Genomic DNA, 24,337 nt, shown 5'->3' with positions numbered 1-24,337 from the left:
TTTCTTATTTGAACGTCTCATTTCAATAGGTCACTTCATAGAATAGAAAATCAATATATAACAAGCATCTTCACATAACTAGTTACATGTAATAAATGTTATTGTGACTCGTGCATAATTATCTCTTTTTTCACTTAAAAAAATATTTTCATTTCTATTTCCGATTTTTTTGACAAATATAACCTCAAAAAAGTTATCTTCTCCCTCCTATTTTATTATAAACGATTTGTTTCTTAATATATGTGGCAATGCCTTGTTGCCTATTGAATTGAGACGAGAGAGTATTACTTTAAGCCCCTAATTATTTTTGCACTATCAATGATGTCCTAAAACGACGTCGTTTTACCTCTTACTAATTGAAAAAATCGCAATTATTCTTCCAGAATTTTCTATTAGTAAGGCACAAAATGATGTTATTCTGTACCATATAAGTTTTAAAAAAAACACAAATAATTCTACATATAATGTGTTATCTGACAAGCCACGTCAATTTTTCGAAGCCGAAAAATTAATGGATGGTACAATTGATACAAAATCGATAGTTCAAGATTTTAAAGCATATTTTCGATAGTAAAAAATAAACTAAGACTTAAAATGATATTTACCCTAAAAACATACATGAAAAATAACAATAAAAGACATGATTTTTAAAATAATAATAATAAAAAATCGATGTTGGACTTCTTTTTTTTCTTTTTCTTTTTTGAGGGAAGATGTTGGACTTCTAGATGCTGGTCGAGGGGTTAAATTGCAAAGCCCATTGGACAGAATTGGGCCGGGTCATATTTGGATACCTCTTTAATAATTGTACTAAAAGAAATTAAATTATGTTGGGCCTGGGCCTGGGCCTCTGAGCCTCTAGTCAAGGGTGAGCATTGATTGATTCGATTACTTTATTTCTTTTTCAATATTAAGATGAAACATATTCAGTTAAAAATATTTTTTTATTATATTTATAACTATCATAATTAAATTAATATTAATTTGACATAAATATAGAATTATAAAAATATTTTTCGTGAATTGCATGGGATACAAATACTAATCTATATATATAAAAGAAAAATTTTCTCACTCCATTTTCTCCCTCTATTTTTTCTCTTTCTTCTCTCATCAGTTTTTTCATTATTTTTTTATGTCTTTTTTTTCCATATAATTTTAATTCTTTTCGAAATATCGTCAAATTTGATTTATGAAGAAATGTTCAATATGCATCTTAAGTTTAAGTTCATACAAGATCTTTAACATGGTATAAAAATCATCAAAAAAACGAATTTAAAACGAATATGCTATTAAAATTTTAAAATATTTTATTTTATTTCCCTTTGTTAAAATTTTAATTTTTTTATTGATATATGTCTATAAAAATATCTATTTATTTATCATTATGTGGAACAATCTATTATAATAATGTGTATATTAATTTTTATTGAGTAATTGATATTTTATGTTTAAACCATATTTTAAATTTATTTATATTTTGATTTTGTTTAATATTTATTTATTTAAGACATTATTTAATTTTTATTTCGCCGTGCATCGCACAGATGGCCGTAGTTGAACATAAAAATTTAAGTAACCAAATCGAATTTATATTTCGACTCGATTTTTAATTTATTATAGAATGCTGCTCAGTCCTAATGTACTGCTCCTTTGTATGGCTGCTCAGGCTTAATGGGCCGGACTATTGTGGGTCCGTCCAGCTATATGGCTAGAAATTTTAGCCAATAGTACTCTGATAAACAGTGAAAACTTTCTTGGCTATCTTAATTTTAGATTTAAATCTCATGTTGATTGTTAGTTTGCTTTGGTTTGATTTTTAGTTCGTTTTTCCTATTGTTATCTCTTTTGAACTCTGGTATAGTCACTTTTTAGCTACAATTTTGTATGGTTTTGTATTGTTTGATTTATTTTTTTTCATGTGGTTTCTACTGGGTGCTGTCACTTTTGGACATCGTCATGTATGAGATACTGGTTGAGTTTTTATTTAGAGATTGAGGGTCTGCCTAACCCCTCACCCCTTAATTAGGTGTTTGTTAAAGAAAAAAAAAACTACTTTAATTAGAGTTGGGGAAAGAAACAATGAAATAATAATAGGGCGGGACCAAAAATCCCCAGAAATTAGCAGAATAACCCCTGACAATTGACATAAAGTAAAATCTATATATTTTAGATACCTCTTTTCATTTTCAAAAAAAAAAAACTTAAATCGAGCCTTTTAAGTTTTAACCCCCTAACATAAAGTAAATAATCTATATATTTTTGTTATCAAGGAGACATTTAAACGGTAAAAAACTTCAATCTATAAGCAAATTAAGTCTAACATTCAAATTTAATTGTTCTCCTCAATTAAACGATCTTTCAACTAATTTTCTTTTAATTCTTCTCTACTCTCGACGGAGGCCGTGGGGCTGTATCGAAATTTACAATTACTTCGATTTTATTTTCTGTTAAAATTACTTCTTTTTTTGACTTACATGACACGAAATAATATTTTTTGTGCCATATAAGTTAAAGGTATGAATAATCATAAATACATAGTTTTGGTAAGCCATGTTAATTTTTTGCAGCCATAAAATGGATGGAAGACATAATTGATTTTTTCGATAATTCATGATGAAATTGATACTGCGAAAATAGTTTTAAATTTAGGGTGCATTTACTTTTATGGAAAATGAGAGAAAACAATATATTTTCATCAATTTTTTACCATTTTTAGATGTTTACTATGAGGAAAAATTCCTCTGACCATAGTGGAATATTTTTTCCTTTTGGACGTGTTTTTTTTTTCAATGATGACAAAATTAGATGATCCTTGATTAATTAAAATTAATTTTTTATACTAAATATTGATTATTTGTTTTTCAATTTTGTGAGTATTATGACATTATACGTTAAAAAAATTACCACTAGTTAGTTTAAAAAATATATTAAAATGATAAATATTACTATTAAATGAAATGAAATACTATAAATTTACGTTTATAAAAAAAAATATTTATTAAAATATTTTTTTTATGTGGAAATGCACGTTATCTTTGCTAATATATGATAAACGTGATATACTAGTTCTCAAGAGGAGAGAGGATCCCAAGGTTCTAAATTAAGTAGAGATGGAAGTGGGGACTCATATAAAATTAGGCACATGCAAAATGTTGTATTTTTGGATCGATAAGTTTAGAGTGTTAAAAAAATTTAGTAGAGCATGGACCAACTAATTACGCCGATAAATACCTCTTAATTTCTTCAAATGAAACACCAACCATATTTCACACACACACACACACACACTTAATTAGAAGATGCAAATAGTTTTATCAGCCGTTCCTGCAATGAACAAGAATTATGTGAAGAATTTAGAAGAAATTCGTAAATCAGCGAAATTTCATCCATCCATTTGGGGCGACTATTTTCTAAGATATGATTCGGATAAAACGGTATGCATATATGTATATATAGGGTTAGGTTCCATTGAGAAATTAAATATTTTGCGAAATTGCGAAACGTTGAACAAATTAATAATTTTGATGAACATGTCAATAATTTTAGGGTTAATAGCCGCTAAATCCTGTAACTATTTTCATTTTCGCGTTTTGCATCGATTTCAGAAATTCTGCCTCAGTATATCACAACTAATCCTCCTGTCGCGATTTGCATCCGGCGAAATTTTCCGGCAACATAACTTAATCTACGTGGCATTTTATTTGCTGACAAGGGTGATTATCATCTACATGGCAATTACCTGTTATTATTATTATTATTATTATTATTATTATTATTATTTTTTAATGACGTGTAGCGAAACGACGTCGTTTTCAAGTTCCGCCCACCTCTCTCTCAAGCTCCACCAGCGAAGTTGCTGCCCGCCGCTCGGAAGGCCGCCGCCCTCGTTCCCATCTCACAGACCCTCATCCGTGGGCATATCCGTCTCTTCATTTCCCAATCCAATCCCACTTCACCGTGCGCCGCTGCCACCTCTCTCTCAAGCTCCGCTGGTAAAGTCGCTGCTCGTCGGCCGGAACCCTAATTCAGCAGATCTCATCTATCTCTCTGTTCTCCTCCCTCCGATCTGGGTTGACGCAGCCCTACGCAGCACCGTCTCCTTCCCCGGCCACGACGGAGACGCCGCTTCCTCCCTCTCATCTATCTCTATGTTCCCAATTCCAACCCCAGAACCCTAATTCAACAAAACGACGTCGTTTTGTGACTAATAATTTCAAAGAAACGTAAGCGTTTTGCCTATCGGAATTCTATGCCACGTAGATTAGTCCGGCTGCCAAGTCATCTTCAATTTTGCCGGAAAATTTCGCATGATGCAAATCGCGACTCCTTAATTAGTTGTGATATACTGAGGCAGAATTTTTGAGAACGATGCAAAACACGAAAATGAAAATAGTTGAAGGATTTAGCGGCTATTAACCCATAATTTTATTGAACAAATATTTTGGTTTGAGGTTTGAATTATGGAGTGTGAGATTTCCAACAAATATGTTTGTTCATCAAAATCATCGACATGTTCATTAAAATTATTGATGTGTTCAACGTTTCGCAATTTTTCAAAATATTTAATTTCTCAATTGAACCTTTCTCTCTCTACATATATAGCTAGTTGCCATCTTAAAAAAAATTAATTAAATTTACCGTTAATTATATTGTTGATTCTAATAATGTCTTTTTTTGGTGATAATGGTCAGAAAATCACTGATGCTGAACAAGAAGAGCTCGCAAAGCAGAAAGAAAAGGTCAGAAATTTGTTAGCTCAAACTCCAAATGATTCAACGTATAAAATGGAACTCATCGATGCAATCCAGCGCCTCGGTGTGGAATATCATTTTCAAAAAGAAATTGAGGAATCCTTGCAAAATATTCATGAAAATAGCAAAGACAAGGATGATCTCAATCTCAGCAGTGTGGCTCTTCGTTTTCGTTTGCTTAGACAACAAGGTTACAATGTCCCATCTGGTAATTAAGATTCCTACAACTCAACTCAAAAAATCTTTTATAGTCCTTTTGGGGGGGTTGGGGGGGCTTCAGCCCACCCTAGTCCCCTCCTGCCTGCCTGAAATGTGTTCCCTAGCTAAGGTAATTTACTAAGGGATATTGGCATGTAAATACTTGAACTTTTCCTATTTTTTAGTTTTGCACCCTAACTTAAAAATTTGCCTATAAATACATGAACTTGTATTCTTTTTGATTTTGCACCCATCGCAGTTTTACCCCCAAATCGTTGTTGACGTGGCAATCGGATTGACATCCCAAACCCTACAATTACATGTTCTAGATCCATATTGACAACAAACTTATCTTTTTCATCATGCACTTCCAACTTCCTTCTCAATCTGATTGCCATGTCAGCAACGATTTAAGGGTAAAAATTCGCCGGGTGCAAAATCAGAAAGAATACAAAGTTTAAGTATTTATAGGCAGATTTTTAAGTTGGGGTGCAAAATCAGAAAATGAAAAAAGTTCAAGTATTTATAGGGCATTACGCCATTACCCCATTTACTAATTAGAAGCTTTTAAACTTCAACAGATGTGTTCCGCAAATTCACTGACAGTGAAGGAAATTATGCGGCGTCGTTGCAAAACAACGTCGAAGGTTTGTTGAGCTTATACGAGGCGGCGCATCTTGGGACACAAGGAGAAGAAATTCTCGACAGAGCAATAGAGTTCTGTTCCTCTCATCTTCATGCTTCACTCCACAACATCACCAGTGCTTCTCTCTCTAAACTTGTCAAGGAAGCTCTGAGAACGCCAAATCGCAGGAGTCTCATAAGATTGGGTGCCAGAAGGTTCATAGCTGCATACGAGGAAGACGAGTCGCGTAATGAGACACTGCTGAATTTTGCGAAATTAGATTTCAATATTGTGCAGAAGATGCACCAGAGAGAGCTGAGTGATGCTACAAGGTTACTTACATTCTATATACTATGTTATTCAATTTAATTAATTTTCTAATATAACTTGATGAAATGTGATTTAAGGTGGTGGAAGAAATTGGACGTGGCGAATAAAATGCCTTATGCAAGAGACAGACTTGCAGAAATGTTCTTGTGGATGGTGGGAGTCTACTTTGAGCCATGTTATGCTAAAGCAAGAGGAATTTTGCTTAAATGCATAAGTATGGCTTCCATTATTGATGACACCTACGAATATGCAACACTACATGAATTGCAGATTCTAACTGACGCTATTCAACGGTTTGATGATATTAATTTCCAGTTCCTTTTTGCTTTCCCTACTTACGTTGCGTTTATTTTGATAGATAAGTTTATCCATGAAAAATGAAGGATAACAAAAATTTATGCCTTGAAATGTCCTCTTTTCTAACATTTGACAAACAAAAGAGATGTTTACCATTTTCATTCCTTATTTTTACTTCAAGGATGGATAATATTATCTACTCAGGGTGTGTTCTCTTTGATTATAAATTTATCATGGAAAAATGAGGGATAAACAAAATTTCACCCTTTAAATCCTTCCAATCTTTTCCCTTATTTCCTACTTGACTGTTATTTATTCCTCTTTTACACTACAAATGAGGGATAATATTATCCCTCCAAAAATGGTGTGATAATATTATCCCTCCTTTGTAGTGAAAATGAGTAATAAATAAGGGTCAAGTAAGAAATGAGGGAAAAGAAAGGAATGCAATTTAAATGGTGAAATTTTGATTATCCCTCATTTTTCCATGATAATTTTACAATCAAAGAGAATGCACCCTCATAGTATGGAAGGAAAAATGGTAAACATCTCTTATGAGTGAATAATATTATCCATCCTTGAAGTAAAAATAAGGAAGGAAAAATGGTCAGCATCTCTTTTGTGTCAAATATTAGAAAAGAAAAGAGATATTTTAAAGAATAAATTTTTGTTATTCATCATTTTCCATAGACAAATTTATCCATTAAAGTTAACGCAGCCTTAACAATAAATTATTATAACCTGATATAATCGATCTAACGTACCTTCTATTTCTGGAGTGCTTCAGTTGGGATGCTAACGCGACTTTGGAGGATTCACCACCATACATCCAAATGTGCTACAGAAGCCTAATTGAAACTTATATTGAAATAGAGGATGAAATGGAGAAAATGGGAGAATCATACCGCGTCCAATATGCGATACAAGATGTATTCAATCTACCACGTTAAATTACAGCGTGCTTAGTTGAAACAACTTATAAGCAAGTTTAGGAACTTATAATCTGTTGAAAAGCATTTGGCAAAATTAGCTCTTAAACAACTTATAATCTCCTAAAAAAATAAAATTTTCAACTCTGACTTATTTTTTTTTCCATAATCTTATAAGCAACAATCATTTACCAAAACAATTATGCTATTATTTGTTATTTATATCATATAAAATAATTTGCAGATGAAAAAATCGGTGATGGCATATTTTGAAGAGGCAAAATGGTTGTATAATGACTATATTCCAAGTGTAGAAGAGTATATGAAGGTGTCCATTGTATCTTGTGGTTACATGACAATGTCAACAACTTCTTTAGTGGGTATGGGAGATCAAGTGAGCAAAGAAGATTTCGATTGGATTGTAAACGAACCTCTTATAGTTCTAGCATCATCAGCAATTTGTCGATTAATGGACGACTTAGTCGGAGACGAGGTAAGAACCCTAGCTAGCTAAACCCTAAATCCTAAAATCCTTAATTTTAACAACATGAAGTAATAGAAATATTTATGATGTGTGACTCGTTTCCTACACATGTAGTATGAGCAAAAAACTTCGTCAGTGGATTGTTACATGAAGCAATATGGCATGACAAAGGATGAAGCTTGTGATGAACTCCGGCAACAAGTGAAGAAGGCGTGGAAGGATATGAATCAAGAATGCCTTGATCCAAGACCGGCATCGATGCCAATCCTTATGCGCGTTTTCAATCTTGGTCGCGTCATAAACCTTCTCTATGCAGACGACGATTGCTATGCCAATCCCATCAAATCCAAAGAATTGGTAAAGATGGTGCTGGTTGAGCCCGTGACAGTTTGAAGATGGTGCTTATATATGATAGATTAATGAAACCTGTCTTAGGCCTTGAAATCTTTATCAACTCGGTATCCTCTATTATATCATTGTGCAGCATCTTTTGTTGTTGTATCCACGTGCTTATAATTGCCGCATGTAATGAAACTATAGAAATCTACTTATTTTTCTTATTAAAGTTCTTAATTAATTATATATAGGGGCGCGCTCCTATTTTTCGTGTAACATGAGGACAATGAATAAGACATATAATATTAATGAACAAGACGTATATCTGATGAATAAGATGTATATACTGATGAAAAATAAAATTTAAAAAATTGGTAATGAATAAGACATATATACTGATGAACAATGCATTATAGAATAGACGACAGTTTTCGAGCGCGTCGTTCATGACCGCCCTTATATAGACAACACGGCTCGGGAATCTGTAATCTATACCTCTATTAGACAACGCGTTTGGTTAAGTGTCGTCTAATTTCACGCTCATAGACAACGCACTACCTACAATCCGTCATCTATTGACATATAGATGACGTTTTCGATGTCTGTTGTCTATTTACTGTTGTCTAGGTTTCCTTTTTTCTGTTTCTTTTGCTTTTAATAAAGCCTTAATTTAATAATGGTTATAACATAGCTTGGATTATTTAAGGTCAATTTTGTAATTTAATATATTATACATATAATAAATTTAAAAACATAGTATATGATTTATCTTTTATATATGAATAATTATTTTAAGTAGTAGTATCCATTAGGACTCTTCATCACATAAGTTACTATTCTTTATTATGTAAATTTTATAATTCAGAATTATAATACAAATGATTACTTAATAATTTTTTATTAGAAGTTTAATTTTGCTAGTACTCTTGGAATTAAAATTAATTATGTAAAGATGAAACCTAAAAAATAAATATGACGACATAATTATGTGATGTTTAATTAATTAAAATTATATATAACTTATATATCTATATTATATTTAAGAGAAATTTTGACGGTTCAGTTTTCAATCAATTTATATTTGAAATTTCGGTCGGTCGGTTGGTTGGTTCAGTTTGTTAATTTGCGGTTGGTCGGTCAACCGAACCGACCCATGCACACCACTAATATAATTAACTTATAATTTAATTTTTATAATTATGTTACATTTTAATTTTATTTAAATATACATGAGGGATATAATAGGCAAATCCAATTTTGTAAAATAAAGCTATTTTATAATAGGTATAGAGGGAGAAAATGTATAAAGCTATTTTATAATAGGTATGCTATTTAAGAATTATTAAATAAAATGAGAATGAAGAACTATTTTCAGTCCTGAGTTTGAATTCTAAAGGGAGGATTTTTTTTTTCGATGCATTAATTTTAACCACGTATACCTTGATTTTAATTTGCTAGCTAGCCAAAGTAGTGAACTAATATAAAAATAGGACGGGACTTCAATATCTCCGATGGACGCATCATCTTGATAGATGAATGCAGCACCCGAGTTCGAATTCTACGAGGAGCGAATTGAAAATTCATCTTTTTCACGTAGAACATCAAACTCGGATATATATCTACGTAGCATAAGCCATAGTAGGCCTCATAATTTATTACTTTATTTGAATAGTTTACATAGAATATCAAAATAAGATATCTATAAAGCATAAGTCATCATAGTAGGCCTCATAATTTATTGTAGATGTGTCTTAACTAGGAGCTCATCGACTTATTTGGTAGGCAAAGGTCTTCGCATAATCGGAACAAGGCACAGTTGTTTGTTCCTTCTAGTTGCCACGCCAAATACCTCTTTCATATCTAAATCTTGAGGCTTCATCCCTCCACCTAACTTCCAATCGAAATGATACAAAAACATTGCCAGAGGGAGCTCAACATTGGCCATGCCAAATCCCATGCCAGGGCATATTCTCCTTCCAGCACCAAATGGGATATATTCGAAATGATTTCCTTTGTAATCCACCACATTATCCATAAATCTCTCTGGTTGAAAGCAGTCAGGATCTTCCCAATATTTAGGGTCTCTGTTGATTGCCCATGCGTTGACGATGATTTTGGTTTCTGCTGGTATTTCATATCCATCGATCTCACATGTTTCGCGGCATAATCTTGGAAGTAACAGAGGCACGGGCGGATGCATCCGCAGAGTCTCCTTCATAGCAGACTTCAGATACTTGAGCTGCGGAATGCACGACTCTTCCACGTATCCCTTTTCATCAAAAACCTCCCTCACCTCTTGTTGTGCCCTTTCAAGTGTTGTTGGATTTTTGAGGAGTTCAGACATAGTCCATTCCATCAGTGTGGATGATGTTTCACTTCCACCACCTATCATATCCTTTTTAACAGATTAAATATATGTATAGAGTGAGAATGAATCCAATAAGAATGGAAGTGGCCAAAAATGTGTTATATTTATCTGTGCACGGTTCTTAGTTTTCACAAAAATATGTGAGTTCCTATAGCAGAGGTTCAAATAAGAACCATTATATAAAATGAGAACGACCTGAGTTTGAATTCTGAAGGGAGCGATTTTTTTTTTCTTCTTCTTCTTCAGATACCTTAATTTTAATTAGCTAGCTAGCCAAAGTAGTGTACTAATTTAATAAAGAAATTAGCTAGAACACTAACCACAATCACAGACTTGATGTTGTCAATTGTAAGTCCATCTTGGTGATATTTGAGAAGAACATCGAGGAGATCTTCATGGTTGACAGAATTGGCAATTCTATGTTGATGGATAACATTCTCAAGCGTCTCATCTATCTCTTTGTGTAAAACCATAACCCTCCTCCTCAATCTACTCACCAACTTGAGCAATTTGATGGAAGGGAACAATTCCGCAACATCGAAACCCGCCGACAAATCCGACATCTCCTCCACATTATGGTGCAAAGACGCATGCTGCTGCTTCTCGTCCCCTACCGCCGCCATCCCGATCACTGCGTAAGTCGCCGTGCCAAACTCCTTGGAGAAATTCACCTCCGATCCCTCCATGGATGCGAACCTCCTGCTGAGATCAACAAACACCTCCTCTCTCAGCGACCGGAACGACTCCACGCGTTTCGCGCTCAGAAGCTCGAGCGTGCAGATCTTGCGCAGCTGCCTCCAGTACTCGCCATAGGGGCTGAAAGTGATGCTCGTGCACCCGTAGCTGATTATCTCTGCTGCCATAATCGGGGGCCGAGATGCGAAGTTGACGTCGTGAGTTTTCATTATTTGCTTTGCAGCATCTGCGGAGGAGATAACAACGACAGAGAGCTCGCCCAGCTGAAGGCCCATTATGGGCCCGAACTTCTGGGCGAGCTGGTGAAGGGTGCGGTGAGGAACCGCACCCTTCAGATCAAGTATGTTTCCGATCACGGGCAGCTTTCGCGGCCCGGGAGGGAATTTTCCCTTTGATTCTTGGCTTCCGTTTTTCAAGAATATGAGAGTGGACAACAAGAATAATATTGAGATGCATAACACCTGAAGAATCTCCATGATAAAATTTATTTATGTGGATATGATATCATCTCATCTCAGCTACAGGGTATTTATAGCAACTCTATAATACTCCATCCGTCCCGGCTTTTGGTATCCAGTTGATAACGGCACGGGTTTTAATAAAGTGATTGATGCGTTGTGAGTGGAATAAGGGTCCCACATTTTATGTGAGAGTTAAAATAATTAAAGTGGAGTAAGGACACCACCTACTTTTACCAAAAATAGAAATGGATACTAAAATGTGGGACGACCAAAAAAGGAAAGTTGGATACTAAAAGCTGGGACGGAGGGAGTATATATATATATATATATAGCTACATTTAATTATTTTTAATTTCGACAGGGTTAGTTGTAGTTTATGGCCGGAAAGTTTAATAACTTTCATTTTATAGTCTGAACTTTAATTTATTTTTTGTATAACCTGACATTTGAGAAATTATTTAATTATTGCCACAATTACACCACCATTATGATAGTATATATCCATTCTTTATTGTAATTACACCTACAATGATGGTCAATTGCTATGAAACTAGAACCTAATGTAGTGTTAGGTAGTATATCGTCTTATACATGGTGGAAAAAATTTAGTAGAGTGGGCTAAAAATATATTGAAAACTAATAGTGCAGGGCAAAGCACAACAAATTAGGTGATAGTTAGGCAGAGCTAAGTGATGCAGTGCCCTCCCTATATATATTAAAAAAATCACGTGACAATGATGTGTCTTCCAAATGACGGGTGGCAAAACACTGAATTTTACTCGTCGGCTGAAAAATAGTCAAGCTTGCGCCGGCGGTCCCACGTCAATGACGTAAGATCGAATTTGGGGAAAACAAAAATCGGTGCAAAAGTTAAACATGAACTAAAGTTAATATATAAAAATGAATTCTTTAAGTTCGTGCTAGATTTGGATTTCGATCAAAGTCAGTGATATTACATGCACTTAACCCAAATTTCAAATATAAATTGACTGAAAACTAAGTAGTCAAAATTTCTCTTACATATATAAATAAGTTATATGTATATTTAAGAAAATCATAATTTTATTCTAAATATGGCATCATAAAAAAAGTCAAGCTAAACCAAACCATCTCATAAAATAAATTTTCTCTGTGGGGGCATGTACATTTTAATGAGATAAGAATCAAGTGAAGTTAGTTTAAATGATAGAGTTGTCAAGGGCTTTGAGATAATCCCAAAATTTCAATCCATCAAAATAAATAAGAGATTAGACTTACTATTTTTATATATCAAAGCTAATCCTTCAATCAGCAGCTAAGAAAGTCGTCGTTGATGTTAATGCCGATAAGGGTGAGGAACCGCGCCCATCATGTTGTGTATGTTTCCGATCAAGGGCAGCTTTCGCGGCCCCGGAGGGAATTTTCCCTTTGATTTTTGGCTTCCATTTTTCAAGAATATGAAAGTGGACAGCAAGAATACTATTGAGATGCATAACACCAGAATCTCCATGATAAATTTTATATATGTGGATATCATCTCAGCTCAGCTGCAGGGTATTTAATTACAGCAACTCGATTGTATATAGCTACGTTTATTTTTAATTTCGATAGGGTTAGTTGTAGTTATAGCCTGAACTTAAAATAAATTTCATTTAATAGTCTTGAACTTTAATTTATTTTTTGCATAGCATGAACTTTGAGAAATTATGTAATTATAACCACAATTACAACACTCTGATAATAGCCTATTTTTTTTTTTTTATCGTAATTACACCTGCATTGTTGATTAATTGCCATAAAACTAGAACCTAATGTATTCTACATTAAAAAAAAAAAAAAAAATCAGCGATAGTAGCATATCGTCTTCGGAGGTGTAGTCGGAATTGCATCTGCAGTTTAACGCTTTGCAACAACCACCATCGAAGACGATTATTAGGCTCTGGTTTCGTGATCAATCAATTATTGTTTCAAGTATAGGTTGGTCCGATTGTGGCTATACTTAAATAATTTTTCAAAGTTCTGGCCACATAAAAAGATAAATCAAAATAGAGGCTATAAACTGAAATTTGCTAAAAGTTAAAAGCAAACTTTTAATGATGCACTATAGGTAAGGGTGGATTTATCATTTCAGGGTAGGTCGGTCCAACCCACCTGTACTCGATTAGCTTTAAAAGATGTAATACTATATATGATTAATTGTAACAAAATATGTTGTGTTTTCTTAGTTAAAACAATTGATTTTGTATTAAATATAAAAATAAATGTCTTTTTTTAAAGGGCAAATATTGTTCGTTTAATATGAGCTTACATAATAACTTTAGGGATTTATTTTAAGGCTTTAAGGAATTTTTATAATTACTAGCAGTTTGTGCGGAAAAGTCTCAAAATTCGATAATTGGCCCAGAAATGTCCTGCGGGTACAATGCTTATTAATTATTGTCCTATTTTTACAAGTTCGAAAGTTATTGTCCTAATTTCCAAATCAACCTAAGTTATTGTCCTGAAAAACCCTCCGACTCTAACATTTATATATGATTTATATAATAGTGAAATCAATTCCTTTTATTATCTGGGAAGCAATTGTTATCTATTGCTGTGTATTGCATATGGAAAGAAAGAAATGAGAGGAAATTTGGTGATAGTGTTTGCTCTATGGAGAAAGTAGTAAGGCAATGCCAAATTCACATAGGTACAGTGGGTGCAAGTAACAGGACAGTAATGAGGTATTTGGATAATTAGATTTGGATTGGTAGTTGTATTGTTTGTTTGCTTGTAATGTTTTGCGACTCTCTGCTTTGGTAATAAAATATTCTTTATTTACCAAAAAAAAAGTAGTGATATACTTTTATTTTCATTAATCTAATTATGTACTTTTCTAGATATATATCAAATAGAGTTTGGATAAGGTAATGTAATTAATAGATACCTCTAGCAATTTTAGAAAAAATATCAAACAAAGTTTGGATAAGATAATGTAATTAATTAATTAATATAATTTTTGTATTATTTTAACATTTAATGAATTACAAATATATTATACTAAATATATAGTGTTTTGATTTGCATAATTATCCTTAAAATTAAATATATAATAGAAATATAATATACAATCTATATTTTGTGCTCAAGCAATTTCTTATATTAGTGTAGATTATTTTAAATTTATAGGGTGTTTGAAAACTGTTTTTCATTAAGAACTGCAAATTAAATTAGTTCTCATTGTCCTTTTAGCCAACTCTACTCAAATTTTCTATTTTTTATTTTATTTTATTTTCATAGCTAACATTAGGGGAGGGCACTTCATCGCTTAGTTGTTCCCTCCTATCACCTAATTTGTTGTGCTTTGTCCTACACTATTAGTTTTCAATATATTTTAGCCCACTCTATCAAAAAATTTCTACCATCTAAATATATAGTAATTCAACTAGGCTTTTAGTTTTTAGTAATTTATTTTTTGTATAGCATGAACTTTGAGAAATTATGTAATTATAGCCACAATTACAACACTAAATATGATACTAGCCTTTTTTTTTTATCGTAATTACACCTGCAGTGTTGATTAATTGCCATGAAACTAGAACCTAATGTATTCTACAAAAAAAAAAAAAAAAGATTTTCAGCGATAGTAGCATATATATCGTCTTCACAATGAGTATCCATTTGTGGACGGCACTTGTTTTAAGAAATGTATGGAGTACAATGTGAATAGTTTAAGGATCCCATTTTTTTAGTGTATTAATTAAAGAGATGTGTGGGGTACACTTGCCAAAAAGGAAAATATGAGTACTCATTTTGTGGACGAAGAGAGTATAATTTATTGTACATGAATGTGTCTTAATTAGGAGATGAGCTTTGCCTTATTTGGTAGGCAAAGGTCTTCCTATACTCGGAACAATACACAGTTGTTTGCTCCTTCTAGCTGTCACACCAAATACCTCTTCCATATCTAAATCTTGATGCTTCATCCCACCACCTAATTTCCAATCGAAATGATACAAAAACATTGCGAGTGGGAGCTCAACGTTGGCCATGCCGAATGTTATGCCAGGGCATATTCTCCTTCCAGCTCCAAATGGGATATATTCGAAATGATTTCCCTTGTAATCAACCAGATTTTCCATAAATCTCTCTGGTTGAAAGCAGTCGGGATCTTCCCAATATTTAGGGTCTCTGTTGACAGCCCATGCATTGACGATGATTTTGGTTTCTGCGGGTATTTCGTATCCATCAATCTCACATGTTTCGCGGCATAATCTTGGAAGTAACAGAGGCACCGGCGGATGCATCCGCAGAGTCTCCTTCACAACTAACTTCAAATACTTGAGCTGCGGAATGCGCGACTCGTTCACGTATCCCTCTTCATCGAAAACCTTCCTCACCTCTTGTTGTGCCCTTTCAAGTATTCTTGGATTTTTGAGGAGTTCAGACATGGCCCATTCCATTAGTGTGGATGATGTATCACTCCCAGCACCTATCATGTCCTTTTCAACAATACACGTGAGAGTTAGGCTACAAACTCTTTTTTAAATACAAATATTTAGCTTCTCTATTGATCCCTTCTATATATAGAGTCAAGGGGAGGGCTATGGTATAAACACTTCTTAACATATAAACTATAAACTAATTAAAATGTATGAATTTTTATGTGGAACACCTATGAATTCTCTGTGTAAATGTCTGAATTGCGAAAAATATATTTTTCGCTACCTATGGGATTCAAACTAACGACTATGAATTCATCCAATTGTTTGCTTTCATATTACTAATTTCATATTGTTAAATGGTGAAATCACCCGAAACAGAGCACCCTGGCAAGGCCTCTCTCTCTCTCTCTCTCTCATATTAAGAATCAGATTAGTGCCGGTGCATAGTGCTAAGAAGTAACTCGGTTCTTTGTGAATTTGTGGAATGAAGAGGATCAAGTTTTATAGGCTATTTAGAACAAAAATATAGATGAGAATTGTATATTTGAGGAGTTCTTTAATTGGGGCAGAAATTGAGGTAAGTTTTTGCTGTTATTGTTCTTGAATTCACAACTGTATCAGTAGTATTGATTGTGAATTCGAGTTTAAAAAATTGAATTCACAATAAAAACAGTCTTCGATGTGAATTCAAACATTAAATTGGAATTCACAACTTTAAAACTTAAATTCACGGCTAAAATATTATTGGTTGTGAATTGTAGCTCAAAAACTCGAACTTACGGGTAAAAATTTGTGGATAATTTTTAAGTATATGTCAATAAAATTTACATTAGAAATTCAAATTATATGACTCATATTTATTCAAATCATGTTGTGAAATGAGAATAACGAATAAATATATAATTAATCTATGACTCATATTTATTCAAACCTGAGTTCGAATACTTGGCGAAAATTTCACTATATTACCTGAATTACGACTATTCGTGCATTACAAGCAGCTTATTCATAGATTTATCATTTTTTCACAAAAATAGTCATTCTCACTATAATTCAATCCTATATATATATTAAATTAATTAGCTAGCTAGCCAAATGAGTGTACTAATTTAATTAAAGAATTTAAAACACTAACCAGGATGACAGACTTGATGTTGTCCATTGTAAGTTCATCTTGGTGATATTTGAGGAGAACATCGAGGAGATCTTCATGGTTGACAGAATTGGCAATTCTATGTTGATGGATAACATTCTCAAGTATCCCATCTATCTCTTTATGTAAAACCATAAGCCTCCTTCTCAATCTGCTCACCAACTTGAATAATTTGATGGAAGGGAAAAATTCCGAAATATCGAACCCCGCCGACAAATTCACCACCTCTTTCAGATTGGGGAGCAAAGCCACATGCTGCTTCTTCTCATCCCCTATGGCTGCCCTCGCAGTCACAGCGTAAGTTGCCGAGCTCAATTCCTCGGAGAAATTGATCTCCGATCCCTCCATGGATGCGAACCTCCGGCTAAGATCAGCAAACACCTCCTCTCTCAGTGACCGGAACGACTCCACGCGTTTCGCGCTCAGAAGCTCCATCGTGCAGATCTTGCGCAGCTGCCTCCAGTACTCGCCGTAGGGGCTGAAAGCGATGGTCGTGCACCCGTAGCCGATGATCTCTGCTGCTGTAATCGGGGGCCGAGATGCGAAGTTGAGGTCGTGAGTTTTCATCACTTGCTTTGCAGCATCGGCGGAGGAGATGACAACCGCAGAGACCTCGCCCAGCTGAAGGCCCATCATGGGCCCGAACTTCTGGGCGAGCTGGTGAAGGGCGCGGTGAGGAACCGCGCCCTTTAGATTGTGTATGTTTCCGATGAAGGGAAGCTTCCATGGCCCCGGAGGGAATTTTCCATTTGATTTTTGGCTTCTGGTTTTTAAGAATATGAAAGTGGATAACAAGAATAATACTGAGATGCATAACACAAGAATCTCCATGATAAAATTTATGTATGTGGATATCATCTCAGCTCAGCTGCAGGGTATATATAGAAACTCTATTATATATAGCTACATTTATTTTTAAGTTGCTTATGTTAATTGTAGTTTATAGCCTGAACTTTCAATAAATTGTATAGTGAACTTTGAGTAATTATTTAGTTATATATGGCTACAATTACACCAACCCTATGATATAGTAGCCTATTCTTTATATCTACAATGATGATTAATTGCCATGAAACTAGAACCTAATGTATTCTAGTAGTAGATAGCATATCGTCTTCGAACAATAGGTGTAGTCGGAATCACGTCTGCAAGTTAGTGCAACGACCACCATCAATTACGATGGGTTACCTATTGTTGAAAATCAGTACCTTTACTATAGAATAAATTAGGCTCTAGTGCTTTGGTAATAAAATACTCTTTATTTGCCAAAAAAAAACAATGATATACTTTTATTTTCATTAATCTAATTAAGTACTTTTCTAGATATATATCAAATAGAGTTTGGATAAGGTAATGTGATTAATAGATACCTCTAGCAATTTTAAGAAAAATATCAAATAAAGTTTGGATAAGATAATGTAATTAATTAATTAATATATATTTTGTATTATTTTAATATTTAATGAATTACTAATATATTATGCTAAATATATAGTGTTTTGATTTGCATAATTATCCTTAAAACTAAATATATAATAGAAATATAATATACAATCTATATTTTGTGCTCAAACAATTTCTTATATTAGTGTAGATTATTTTAAATTTATAGGGTGTTTGAAAACTGTTTTTCTTTAAGAACTGCAAAATTAGTTCTCATTGTCCTTTTAGCCAACTCTACTCAAATTTTCTATATTTTATTTTATTTTATTCACATAGCTAACATTAGGGGAGGGCACTTCATCACTTAGTTGTTCCCTCCTATAACCTAATTTGTTGTGCTTTGTCCTACACTATTAGTTTTCAATATATTTTTAGCCCACTCTATCAAAAAATTTCTACCATCTAAATATATAGTAATTCAACTAGGCTTTTAGTTTTTAATATATACTCCTTCCATCACACAAGAGTATACACTTTTTGTCATTTTAAATTTATAGTATGTCCCGCAAGAGTGTGCACATTCCTTTTTTTAGAGACATTTTCTTCCACAAATAAAAGTGGGTCCCTTCTTTCACTAATAACACACTCACTTAATATTTATTAAAATTTATGTCATCAATAATCATACACACTCTTATAGGGCGGATTAAGTATATTTTTAGCCAACTCAACTTAAATTTTCCATTATCTATGTTTGGTGACTCAACTAGACTTTTAATAAAGAGACAATGGTCTATTCTAGCTCATTTCATATAAGAAAATAAAATACAAAATTAGAAAATTTGAGTACACTGCTAAAATTAAGGACAATAAGAACTAATTCTGCAGTAACAATTAATTAGATCTTTAAACGATCTTAAAAAAATTAATATATTGATGAAGAAAAAGTAATTAAAATTTAAGGGTATTGGCTTGTAAATACTCGAACTTTTTCCATTTTCTAGTATTGCACCCCAACTTTAAAATCTGCCTATAAACACCCAAACTTTGTATTTTTTTTTTTATTTTGCACCCTACGAATTTTAACCCCCCAAATTGTTGCTAAAATGGCAGTCGGATTGACATCCCAAATTTACAATTACATGTTCTAAATCTCATATTGACAACAAATTTATCTGTTTCGTTATGAACTTCAAACTTCCCTCTCAATCTGGCTGCCATCTCATTAACGATTTAGCGGTAAAAAATCATCAGGTGCAAAATTAGAAGAAATACAAAGTTCGGGTATTTATAGATAAATTTTGAAGTTGAGGTGCAAAACTAGAAAATGTAAAAAGTTCGGGTATTTATAGGCCAAATACCCTTAAAATTTATAAATTGAGAATGGAATATGGTGGTACACAATAAATTATGGACAAAGGATCTGATATGCATTTATTCTTACTTTTCACCTCTTCACCGCCTTCAATACTAATTAAAATATATTTTCACTATTTCCAATACTAATTATAATACTTTTTCACCATATCCAATACACTCAATAACTTTACCTTAAAACGCGTGCCTCATCCCTCTTAGAAGTTATTTGGAATACGAAGGGAGTATACATCAACTTATTACATCATTTGAATAATTTACGTAGAACATCAAAATAAGATATCTATATATGGAGTCATAATTTATTGTAGATGTAGGTTTAACTTATTTGGTAGGCAAAGATCTTCCTATACTCGGTACAAGACACAGCTGTTTCTTCCTTGCAGCTGTCACACCAAATGTCTCTTCCATATCTAAATCTTGAGGCTTCATCCCACCACCTAATTTCCAATCGAAATGATACAAAAACATTGCGAGTGGGAGCTCAACATTGGCCATGCCGAATGTCATGCCAGGGCATATTCTCCTTCCAGCACCAAATGGGATATATTCGAAATGATTTCCTTTATAATCCACCACATTATCCATAAATCTCTCTGGTTCAAAGCAGTCGGGATCTTCCCAATATTTAGGGTCTCTGTTGATTGCCCATGCGTTGACGATGATTTGTGTTTGTGCAGGTATTTCATATCCATCGATCTCACATGTTTTTCCGCATAATCTTGGAAGTAACAGAGGCAGTGGAGGATGTATCCGCAGAGTCTCCTTCACAACAGACTTCAGATACTTGAGCTGCGGAATGCGCGACTCGTCCACGTATCCCTCTTCGTCAAAAACCTTCCTCACCTCTTGTTGTGCCCTTTCAAGTATTGTTGGATTTTTGAGGAGTTCAGACATGGCCCATTCCATCAGTGTGGACGATGTCTCACTTCCACCAACAATCATGTCCTTTCAACGGATTAAATATATAAATATAGAGAGAAAATGAATCTAATAATAATTGATAAATGTGATCAGAAATGATAAAATACATGAATAAATCAATAAAATTCATCCACGAACATCAACATTCAACTTATTTAGAGGGTGTTTGGCTGAACTTATAAGCTCCTCAAAACAATTTATAAGCTGTGTTTAGGAGCTTATAAACTCCTTCAAAGTGTTTGGCAAAATAAGCTTATAAAATCCAAAAATAAACTGCAAGAGCTTATAAGCTTCCCAAAAAATAAGTTCCTCTACCTCAATTTATTTTTTTATAATCTCATATGCAACAATTATTTTACAATATTTTTCAACTATAATTTATTATTTTCATCATATATCAATCCAAGTTCATTTTTCTTCGATTGTCTCTATCTAGCAAAAAATTTCTCTCTAGCTTATAAGCTCAATTATCCAAACACTTTGACAACTTATAAGCTCTTAAAAATTACATCTTATAAGCTCTTGAAACATCTTATAAGCTCCAATAAGCTCTCTTTAAAATAAGCTTCATGTTCGTGGATTTCATAGATTTGTTCATATGTAATTCTCTTGGACCGATTCTTCAGTGTGGATGATGTCTAGTACCTATAATGTCCTTTTTAACAGATATATATATATATATATATATATATATATATATATATATATATATATATATACCGAAGGGTTAGGTTACAAACTCTTCTTAAAATATAAACTATAACCCATTAATTTTATGTGAAATATGTATGCACGGCGAGAAAATATGTTATAATTAGTTGTGCATAATTCTTAATTTTCACGAAAAGATATGAATATCACTGTTGGGAGAGGTTTAAATAAGAATCGTTATATAATAAAATGAGAACGAATAACTATTTCCAACCCCTCGATCGTCAAAATTTACTACATAGATGCATCATCTTGCTAGATGAATACTAATTAATTTTAACTGCAGATTCATTAATTTTAATTAGCTAGCTAGCCAAAGTAGTGTACTAACTAAATAAACAAATTAGCTAGAACACTAACCAGGATGAGACACTTGATGTTGTCAATTGTAAGTCCATCTTGGTGATATTTGAGGAGAACATCGAGAAGATCTTCATGGTTGACAGAATTAGCATTTCTATGTTGATTGACGACAATCTCAAGTATCCCATCTATCTTCTTGTGTAAAACCATAAGCTTCTTCCTCAATCCACTCACCAACTTGAATAATTTGATGGAAGGGAACAAATCCGCAATATCAAACTCCGCCGACAAATCCATCACCTGTTTCACATTAGGGAGCAAAGCCACATGCTGCTGCTTCTCATCCCCTATGACCGCCCTCGAAATCACGGCGTAAGTCGCCGTGTTGATCTCCTCGGAGAAATTGATCTCCGATCCCTCCATGGATGCGAACCTCCTGCTGAGATCAACAAACACCTCCTCTCTCAGTGACCGGAACGACTCCACGCGTTTCGCGCTCAGAAGCTCCAGCGTGCAGATCTTGCGCAGCTGCCTCCAGTACTCGCCGTAGGGGCTGAAAGTGATGCTCGTGTAGCCGTAGCCGACGATCTCTGCTGCTGAAATCGGGGGCCGAGATGCGAAGTTGAGGTCGTGAGTTTTCATCACTTGCTTTGCAGCATCGGCGGAGGAGATGACAACAGCAGAGACTTCGCCCAGCTGAAGGCCCATCATGGGCCCGAACTTCTGGGCAAGCGTGTGAAGGGCGCGGTGAGGAACCGCGCCCGTCATATTGTGTATGTTTCCGATCAAGGGCAGCTTTCGCGGCCCCGGAGGGAATTTTCCATTTGATTTTTGGCTTCCATTTTTAAAGAATATGAAAGTGGACAGCAAGAATACTATTGAGATGCATAACACCAGAATCTCCATGATAAAATTTAGGTATGTGGGTATAATCTCAGCTCAGCTGCAGTGTATTTAATTATAGCAGCTCGATTGTATATAGCTACGTTTATTTTTAATTTCGATAGGGTTAGTTGTAGTTATATATATATAGCCTGAACTTAAAATAAATTTCATTTAATAGTCTTGAACTTTAATTTATATTTAATTTGTATAACCTGAATTTTGAGAAATTATGTAATTATAGCCATAATTACACCAACGCTCTGATAATTATAGCCTTTTTTTTTTTATCGTAATTACACCTGCAGTGTTGATTTATTGCCATGAAACTAGAACCTAATGTATTCTACACCAAAAAAGATTTTTAGCGATAGTAGCATATCGTCTTCGGAGGTGTAGTCGGAATCGCGTCTGCAGTTTTACGCTTTGCAACGACCACCATTGATGACGATCATGAGGCTCTGATTTCGTGACAATCGATTATTGTCTCACGTATATATAATTTCGGCAACGAAGAGCTATTATCATAAGTTTGGTTCGATTGTGGCTATAATTAAATAATTTTCAAAGTTAAAAAGATAAATCAAAATTGAGGCTATAAACTGAAATTTGCTAAAAGTTAAAAGCAAACTTTTAATGATGCACTATAGTCTATAGGTAAGGGTGGATTTGAGGGTAGGTCGGTCCACCAACCTGTACTCAAAAACTATATGTTGTGTTTTCTTTTAAAGCTTTAGGGATTTTTTTATAATTACTACCAGCAAAAGCGTATGTTGTACTTGTGATTTTATTTAATAAAAGAAAAAAGTATAGATATAATATCTATTATATTAATTTTTAAAATGGTTAATTGTCGCTAAATTCACATACTGTTTGGTTTTTGGGTTTTTTCTCATGACTAAAAATTTTTACTTTAAAATACACGAATGGAAATATTGATAGGGAATTTCCTGTGCATTCGTTTTCCGGCCACTGTCGAAATTACTCAGATCCAATGTGTCGAAATTTAGTCCAAGTGTTAAGTTTAAAACATGACATGGATACGTAAGATAAACTTTCCATCTGTGCAATTCTCCTAAAATCAGAAAACCCTAAGGAAAACAATTACAATTTTCCATTTGTGCATCTCTCGCCGCCGCACCGAATCGAGATGTCGTGCGCCCCGCCGCCGTCGCAGAACTGCCCCCCGCAGAACCAGCGCGAATTTTCCCACCTTTTTGTCCGCGAACTCATGATCCTTGTCGCAGAGTATGAGGCCGAGCTCGGAGTCGACGATGGCGACGTAGAAGCCATAGACGGGCTCTGGGCCGGGCTGGTAGCGGACCGTGGAGAGGTCCTTGAAGAGGTCGATTTTGGAGGAGGAGGAGGAGCGGAGCTGCAGTGATTTTCGGAACAAGCTAGAATTGGCGAAGATTTGGAAGGCGGCGGAGGGATCGTGGGGCAAGGAATATCGCGTGAGATGGAAATTAGGGCAGATTCTGAGAAATTGCACATATGGAAAATTTAGCTTATGTGGCGTCCATGTCATATTTTAAACTTAGCACTTGGACTTAATTTCGACACATTAGATCTGAGTCATTTCGGCGGTGGCCGGAAAACGAATGCGGGGAAATTCCCTATCAATTTTTCAATTCGTGTATTTTAAAGTAAATTTTTTCGGTTATGGGGAAAACCCCCGAAAACCAAAAAGTATGTGGATTTAGCGGCAATTAACCCTTTTTAA

General features: G+C 34.1%; 4 protein-coding genes across 4 annotated transcripts; 1 reads left to right on the top strand and 3 right to left on the bottom strand.

The window, feature by feature from the left end:
• The first annotated feature begins 3,257 nt into the window (after positions 1-3,257).
• On the top strand, positions 3,258-8,172 carry LOC131009352 (bicyclo-germacrene synthase-like). Its single transcript, XM_057936649.1, has 7 exons — positions 3,258-3,437; positions 4,695-4,962; positions 5,534-5,909; positions 5,985-6,200; positions 6,992-7,133; positions 7,378-7,626; positions 7,732-8,172. The coding sequence occupies exons 1-7, from the start codon at positions 3,303-3,305 to the stop codon at positions 8,008-8,010; spliced, it is 1,665 nt and encodes a 554-aa protein (XP_057792632.1). The 5' UTR covers positions 3,258-3,302; the 3' UTR covers positions 8,011-8,172.
• Positions 8,173-9,571: 1,399 nt separating this feature from the next.
• On the bottom strand, positions 9,572-11,550 carry LOC131009353 (salviol synthase-like). The gene is made up of 2 exons (XM_057936650.1): positions 10,642-11,550; positions 9,572-10,348 (listed from the first exon to the last, which is right to left on the bottom strand). Exons 1-2 carry the CDS (start codon positions 11,491-11,493, stop codon positions 9,725-9,727), a joined length of 1,476 nt encoding a protein of 491 aa, XP_057792633.1. The 5' UTR covers positions 11,494-11,550; the 3' UTR covers positions 9,572-9,724.
• Positions 11,551-15,243: 3,693 nt separating this feature from the next.
• Positions 15,244-17,877, bottom strand: LOC131009356 (salviol synthase-like). The gene is made up of 2 exons (XM_057936653.1): positions 17,017-17,877; positions 15,244-15,938 (listed from the first exon to the last, which is right to left on the bottom strand). The coding sequence occupies exons 1-2, from the start codon at positions 17,863-17,865 to the stop codon at positions 15,315-15,317; spliced, it is 1,473 nt and encodes a 490-aa protein (XP_057792636.1). The 5' UTR covers positions 17,866-17,877; the 3' UTR covers positions 15,244-15,314.
• A 2,085-nt stretch (positions 17,878-19,962) lies between these two features.
• On the bottom strand, positions 19,963-22,712 carry LOC131009354 (salviol synthase-like). Its single transcript, XM_057936651.1, has 2 exons — positions 21,790-22,712; positions 19,963-20,742 (listed from the first exon to the last, which is right to left on the bottom strand). Exons 1-2 carry the CDS (start codon positions 22,636-22,638, stop codon positions 20,119-20,121), a joined length of 1,473 nt encoding a protein of 490 aa, XP_057792634.1. The 5' UTR covers positions 22,639-22,712; the 3' UTR covers positions 19,963-20,118.
• Positions 22,713-24,337: the final 1,625 nt, after the last annotated feature.

Source organism: Salvia miltiorrhiza, chromosome 2, assembly GCF_028751815.1.
Source record: "Salvia miltiorrhiza cultivar Shanhuang (shh) chromosome 2, IMPLAD_Smil_shh, whole genome shotgun sequence".
NCBI classification, from domain to species: domain Eukaryota; kingdom Viridiplantae; phylum Streptophyta; class Magnoliopsida; order Lamiales; family Lamiaceae; genus Salvia; species Salvia miltiorrhiza.
The sequence above is the reverse complement of the archived record's forward strand: the minus strand, read 5'-3'. Positions and strand labels throughout refer to the sequence as shown.

Bases quoted from the DNA above. Each gene is read 5' to 3' on its own strand.
- LOC131009352 (XM_057936649.1), top strand. From the start codon at position 3,303: ATGCAAATAGTTTTATCAGCCGTTCCTGCAATGAACAAGAATTATGTG. The intron at 6,201-6,991 runs GTTTGATGATAT...GGAGTGCTTCAG, and splicing joins CTAACTGACGCTATTCAACG to TTGGGATGCTAACGCGACTT. The intron at 7,627-7,731 runs GTAAGAACCCTA...CTACACATGTAG, and splicing joins ACGACTTAGTCGGAGACGAG to TATGAGCAAAAAACTTCGTC.
- LOC131009353 (XM_057936650.1), bottom strand. From the start codon at position 11,493: ATGGAGATTCTTCAGGTGTTATGCATCTCAATATTATTCTTGTTGTCC. The intron at 10,349-10,641 runs GTTAGTGTTCTA...TCTGTTAAAAAG, and splicing joins ACATCAAGTCTGTGATTGTG to GATATGATAGGTGGTGGAAG.
- LOC131009356 (XM_057936653.1), bottom strand. From the start codon at position 17,865: ATGGAGATTCTTGTGTTATGCATCTCAGTATTATTCTTGTTATCCACT. The intron at 15,939-17,016 runs GTTAGTGTTTTA...ATTGTTGAAAAG, and splicing joins ACATCAAGTCTGTCATCCTG to GACATGATAGGTGCTGGGAG.
- LOC131009354 (XM_057936651.1), bottom strand. From the start codon at position 22,638: ATGGAGATTCTGGTGTTATGCATCTCAATAGTATTCTTGCTGTCCACT. The intron at 20,743-21,789 runs GTTAGTGTTCTA...ATCCGTTGAAAG, and splicing joins ACATCAAGTGTCTCATCCTG to GACATGATTGTTGGTGGAAG.